This window comes from Parasteatoda tepidariorum, unplaced genomic scaffold, assembly GCF_043381705.1.
Source record: "Parasteatoda tepidariorum isolate YZ-2023 unplaced genomic scaffold, CAS_Ptep_4.0 HiC_scaffold_1639, whole genome shotgun sequence".
Classification (NCBI taxonomy): Eukaryota; Metazoa; Arthropoda; class Arachnida; order Araneae; family Theridiidae; genus Parasteatoda; species Parasteatoda tepidariorum.
Window position 1 is genome coordinate 3905 of NW_027261450.1, and position 6705 is coordinate 10609.

General features: G+C 26.7%; 1 protein-coding gene across 1 annotated transcript in view; it reads right to left on the bottom strand.

Annotated features, from left to right (window-relative positions):
- LOC107454541 (5-formyltetrahydrofolate cyclo-ligase) overlaps positions 1-6408 on the bottom strand; it is a gene marked incomplete at both ends in the record, with an annotated part of 10304 nt that extends 3896 nt beyond the window's left edge. The window contains 1 exon segment of the mRNA XM_043056986.2: positions 6275-6408. Coding sequence (XP_042912920.2) covers positions 6275-6408 — 134 coding nt within the window.
- Between the last annotated feature and the right edge of the window lie 297 nt (positions 6409-6705).

The window sequence follows — 6705 nt, forward strand, 5'->3', positions numbered from 1 at the left end:
GCTAAGTTGATGATATTTCAACTGTTTGGCGATACATTTCCGTTAAAAAAAAGTGGGTATAATGGATGAAACAATTTAAATTAAGAAAATTAGCAAATAATTTAAATTAGTGAAATTAAAAAAATTATCAAAGAAAAATTTCCAGCTTTTCTTTAAAATTCCCTGATTTTTCCAGGTTTTTATCCAAATTTCCCTGATATTTCCAGGTTTTTTCCAGTAAAAAAAAATTCCCTGATAATTCCAGGTTTTCAAGGTTTTCCAGGTGGGTGGCCACCCTGAATTATTAGCATTTGCCGCTGTAATACATATCATGTGTAAAACTAAGGAAGATTAGATCGAAACTTTCAGAGCCTTTCAGAACGCAGCTAAAAATCTTAGCTCAATTATCAATGAAGGAAAGGTTGAATTCATGGCAGTAACACCCTAAAAATCAGATTTATTCCTTTTGAAAATAAAAGAGTATTTTTTTTTTTAAAAAAGTCTATCAGTTTAAAAAGTTGGGAACAATTTATAAACAATAATGATGGCATTAAAACTGAATAAATATGGCCAATAGATACTATTTTTGGATTAAGAGAACAGTTTAAATAAAAAGAAAATACTTGAACAGAGGAATAAAAATACAACTCTATGAGACTTTAGTAACACCAATAGTTTTATATGGAAATGAGCGACGGATAATGAATAAATCAGAAGGAAATAGATAATTTAGAATTTAATGAAAGATCTGGAGAAGAATTTTCGGAATACTTGGAAGAATTATAAACATTAATTATAACATTAAACAGAAATTAACAATGAAATAAATATGGCAAATATTGAATTAAGAACACAGTTAAAATAAAATAAAATAAAAAATACTTGAATTGAGAAACACAAATACAACTCTATAAGACTTTAGTAAGACGAATAATTTTACATGAGAATGAGTGCTGGATAATGAATAAATTAGAAGGAAATAGATTATTATGTTTAAGCAAAAGGTCTTCTGAAGAATTTTTGGAGTATTTGGAACAATTGTATTGAATAGAAAAAAATATATACTACTATATCAGAGCTTAATTAGACCAATTGTTTTACATGGAAGTAAGTGCTGTACTATGAAAAACATATCTGAACGAAAAATGTTGAGAAAATTTTTTGATGCAGTAAAAGAGAATGAATAGGATACATACATTCATAGCACCAAATACGGCAAAATTTTTAAAAATTCAACAAATCAGATATCTTGGTCAGGTCAATGAGAAACCAGCAAAAAATAATAATAATACAAATTTTTTCTAAATCAAAAGGGAAAAAAAAGAAAGGTACATGATGGTTAGACACGTACAAGATGGTTAGACAATGTGGAAAAGTGTCTGAGCAATGTGGGAGTCAATAGTGTCTAATCTATTAGACTGGTGTCTAATAGACTGAGATGGATAAAGCTGCTTGAATAAGCAATGGCTGGAAATCGGTTGTATTGTTAGTTGAAGAAGAATAGCTCTAAAATACTTAAAATACGAAAGGGATACAATCGATTGTTACCAAAATTTAATATCTGTGCTGAAATTAGAGACAATTTTAAAAACCAAAGTTTGTGAGAAAAAAGACCTAGGTAAAAATTAAGATAAACAATTATCAAAAAAGAAAACAATTAAGTATTAAAAAATAGAAAATGCAGTTTTTAAGGACAAAATATACACCGTATTAATAATTTTACCAGTTAAAGAACAATTAAAAAACAAACAAACCATAAAACAAAATAGTTACCGTAAAAAAATGATTAAAAAAATAAATAACTAGTTAAAACAATACTATTTTTACAATTGTTGTTAAATTTGATACTTGTTATGTTGTTGTTTGTTATTTTATGATTGTTGTTTATTATTTTTATGACTGTTGCGTGGGTGGGATAACCTGGCTGGAAATGCGTTGGGCCCATGTCCAATAGGTTGTGAATTCAATCCCCTTCAGCCGAAGATTCCCCTAGTAGTAAATTGTGATAGGTGTACGTTAAATCTGCTAACTCACAAAGTCTTCCATGTTCCCATAACATATCAATACCTTTGGGGGTATTGAATTGGAGAATGATCATTCTCTGATCATCAGGTCAAAATTACGATCTGTGGATGAATAAATGGGTTCGCCCTATAAACAGGCAGTGAAGGGTGTGTGGCTGAAGTCATATTCATGGCCATAGATGGTGCCACTGAAAAACAAGAAACACACTCTCTTCTTTAAATTCGCTTGGTTTTATCAGGCAGGCTTGTTGGTTGGCAAGTGGCATTAAAACAACAACGTGATTGCTGTTAATATGGTTTTATTTTTAAATTTCCATGGGTAAAGACTTAAGTATTATATCAATACATTTGTTATATTTAAGATTATGTTATTTATTTATTCAGTGTTAAATTAAAAAAATATTATTTATTATTATAATATTTATACTGTAAACCAGGTATAACTTAAAAATTGGTATTCAGTATTGACAAAAGTAATTCAGGTATAATTTGTAAAAAATTTATACTGTTATAGTTAAAGAAGTTAAACTAACCAGGGTTATATTTAAGTTATATATTGGTTCGTAAACGTGGTTATAATTTATTTTTAATTTCATGGATCATTTTAACCTATAATGTCCTTTAATAAAATAATAATATAATAGATCGTATAGAATTTGGAATAACTATTTAAGTTTACATTTGCGTTGTGAACAATTTAAATCAAAAATCAAATAACGTATCTAAAATATTCAAATAATTACAATGTGATTCTAATGTTAAATTAATTAGTATATTCATACCTAAAACTAACTTTTACATTCAGTATTTACTATTTCTCCAACGTGCTCGTGCAGGCCATCCACGTGACTCGAAAATCTGTTAGCAAATTTAATCTGCTAAGCTAAACAGCAATTTGGACTGTAGTTAATTTTAAGCCATGATAATTGGCATTATTTCACGAAATAATTAGTTATTTAAAAAAAAAGGGATTATAGATAACCTTAGAGAATCATGGCACTAGACTGCATGTGCACGAAATTTAATCTTATCCATGGAATTAGCACGAGGCATAGTCAGAATTAAAGACAAATATTACTTTTAAAAACAAAAATGTATTAAAACATAATTCTTGGTTACAACATATATAAAACATTCTTCTTAACACACTAATTAGAATGTCTTAGGAATTCAAAATTTTGGTGCAACATCTTCAAAACAAAATTTAAAATGTTACAACAATTTAATATATATTATAGAAAATAATTCACATTTAACAACTTATAAAAATTGGGCTGGGTTTAAAAAAAAAATTATTCGCACGTGGTTTAAGATTATCGGCGTAATTAGATTTTTACGTATCTAGTTTAAGTTAATTTAACATTATAATACTTTTCGACATTGTTAATTAAAGACGTTCGACATTGTTAATTGATATAAATTACTAATTTAATACGCCAGTTTGAAAGGGAAAAAAATACTTATCGGTCATCCGGTCCCTGGATCCAGGGCCTAGTAGCCCTAAAACGTCTACCTAAAAAAAACGTGCTACTTTTAAGAAAAAGATTACGAGACTGGCTAACGCGCTCTGCGTCGAAAAAAAGGAGGGAGAAAAACAGCGCCCTCTGGCAAGCTCTGATAGGCTCTCATACCATTACGTCACTCCTCTTCTTCCATTACATCACTCCTCTTCAGCCATTTACTGCCTGTTGGGGAAAAATCGTTTGCGAAGGGACTTTAAACTCAAAAAGGGGAAAATCGCTTGCACGCGACCCAGCCACCAGCCAATTGTACAAAACAGATTAAAACATAAAAATAAAATAAAAATAGTTTTAACAATTCAATTAATGGTTTGTGATGTCTCGATTTTTTTTTTTTATAAAAATTTATGTACCAATGAAAATTAATATATAACACATTGTCAGGAAACTCATAATTCTCAAAAAAGGAAAAATTAATCTCTTAAAGAAATTCAATTAATTATATAAGAAATGGCTAATATTTTAAAATCAATTTTATGTTTAAATAACTATAGAAGACAATAAATAAAATTCCAGATGAAATTATAAATTATTTGTTGGAGAGTTATAAACTAAAGCAAATTAGTTTTTAAATACATAAAAATGAGGTATGCAGATCTTTCATGAAACTCTTATCCTTAAAAATCAGCACTTCCTTTAAATTTCGTTGAAACTTAGCTCAAAATTCTAATTCAATTTTAATCAGAAGTATAAAATAAATGCATTAATTAAACTTATTAGACTGCTTAGTTTAAAAATAACAAGTAATAAATTTATAAGAAAATCCATATTATTAATATATAAATATTAACTATTAACAATTTACTAATATACAGTAACAGAAAGATTATCTTTGAAAAAAAAATTTGTGTTTAACTTTAAAAATTTTTATGTAAAAAATTATTAAAAAAGATGAGGAAACAGAATTGTTAAAATAAAGAAATGCTTCTTCTTATTTCTCATACAAAATAATTTATCACTAAACTTTAATAAAATAATTTATCACTTTAATTTAAGAATTACGTTTTTGAAATAAGGGAAACAACTGAGTAAATTAAAAATTAATTAAAAGCTTTTATTACTTCAGAACAAAAACTTGAATTCAAAATAAAAAAATAACATTATAGAAAATATTTATAAGTATTATATTAATTTTATTTTACTAATAAAACTTAAATAATTAATTAAATAATTGCTAGAAAGAAATCAAATTGGTAATAGATTTCCCTCCTCATTAATATTTACATCATGAAATTTTTTATAACTACTAGAAATTTTTTTTTCTCTATTTAAAAAAAATAATCATAAATTCCGAAAACTTATGAGCCAGTTCCATTCATTGAAATCTATTCATATTTTATTATTATTTTTTTATAATATAAACAGGGTTCCCACTCTTTCAACAAAGCAAAAATTAAGCACTTTTAAGGACTTTTTTTTTAAAAAATTAAGCACTATTTTGAAAAATTAAGGACTTTAAAAATAGTATGATTGCTTATCGAATATGCCTCCAGTGATAGTGCAAATTATTTACCGTCCTAAAAAAATCAATAAATAAAAAAATCATAAAACACAATTTTATAGTAATGTAAGCACTAATATAATTATATTAATTTACACGGCTCTCCAAAGAACCACTAGGCAATTTTTGCAAACATGAGTCAGGTCAGATTTTTAAAAGTTAACGTCATTCAGATTGTTAAAGTTAATGTATGAAATCAATCTGGGTTCCATTTTCAATGATTTCATTGAAATTGAACTGAAAAATTGTTCCTTTCAACCATAGTAATGCTAAAAAATTAAGGACTTTTAAAAATCTAGAATCAAAATTAAGTACTTTTAAGGGCCCTTATTTTCCAAAATAAAAATTAAGCAATTTTTAAGGACCATGGGAACCCTATAAAAAAAGGTTGAACTAACTAAACTCAAAAGTTGAACTAATGGAAGTTATCTAAATGAGATCTTAATATCTAATCTATTAAATAATAATAGATGCATAAAAAAAAAAAAATTTATAACGTTGCACAGTCTCTATATCTAACTCATGCTTTGGAATGCAGTACTCTTTTCCGAAAGAGTGCTGCAATTCATAAAATTGGATGAGTAATACTCTCCTTAAAATTGGATGACTAATAAAACTATCTAAGAAAAAAAATCTTAAAATTGATCTGGTGAGAAATTTCATATACCACTAGAAAAAAAAATTTAAAAAAATTATAAAGTATCAAAATTTGTGTGGAATTCCCCCCCCCCCCCAAAAAAAAGATTATAGTAATAATGTAAAAAAAAATCACTGTGTTTTACAGTCTCTGTATCTAACTCATACTTCAGAATCAACGTTATGAATCACTCTTTCCCAAAAAAGTGCTACATTCCATGAAATTGGATTAGTAATACTCTCCTTAAAATTGGATAACTAATAAAATTCCTTAATAAATGAATCTTAAAATAGATCTGGTGAGAAATTTTATAAACAACAAGAGGAAAAAAAAATTATGAACCATCAAAATTTTTGTGGATTTTTTTCCCCCAAAAATATTTTTAATTATAAATATACTAGGTATGGTCAAGAAACAAGTTTTTGAGAAAGTGCCATCAATTTAAATCTGTTCCCCTAAAACAATAATAGGTGGAAAAAATATTAGAGCCAAAAGTTGAAATACTTTAAGGTAGTTCAAAGAAATGTGCTTCTTTACAATACATAAGATAACAATAATTAAAAGTGTTAAAGAAAGGAAAATTTCTCAATTCATCACAAACTTTAAATCTTACTCATATTTTGGAATGAAACACTCTTTTCCAGAGGAAAATATACTCCTTAAAATTGATCTAGTGTCAATCTCAATGTCCCTGCTTAGATAAACACTTATTCTTTTGCTATTCTTATACACCGAGCTCTGCAATAACTGTAATAAAAACAAGAGTTATAAGATGTCTAGAACTTGAATGTAAAAAGTAGTAAAAAAATTAAAACTTATGAGAACAAAAAAACTTTTCTCTAGACTTAATTACTTTCTAAAGTAAAAGTAAAAAATTAAGTAATTAAGTAACAGCATGAAATATACTAACTTTTTATGTTATAAATAGGAGGAGCATCAACCCAATGATTGTTACACAATCATTTTGATTGTTATCTCAAAAGTAAACAATTTTTTGTTCAAAAGAACATAAAATTTTTTTAAACAAAAGTTTCTTTTTGGATT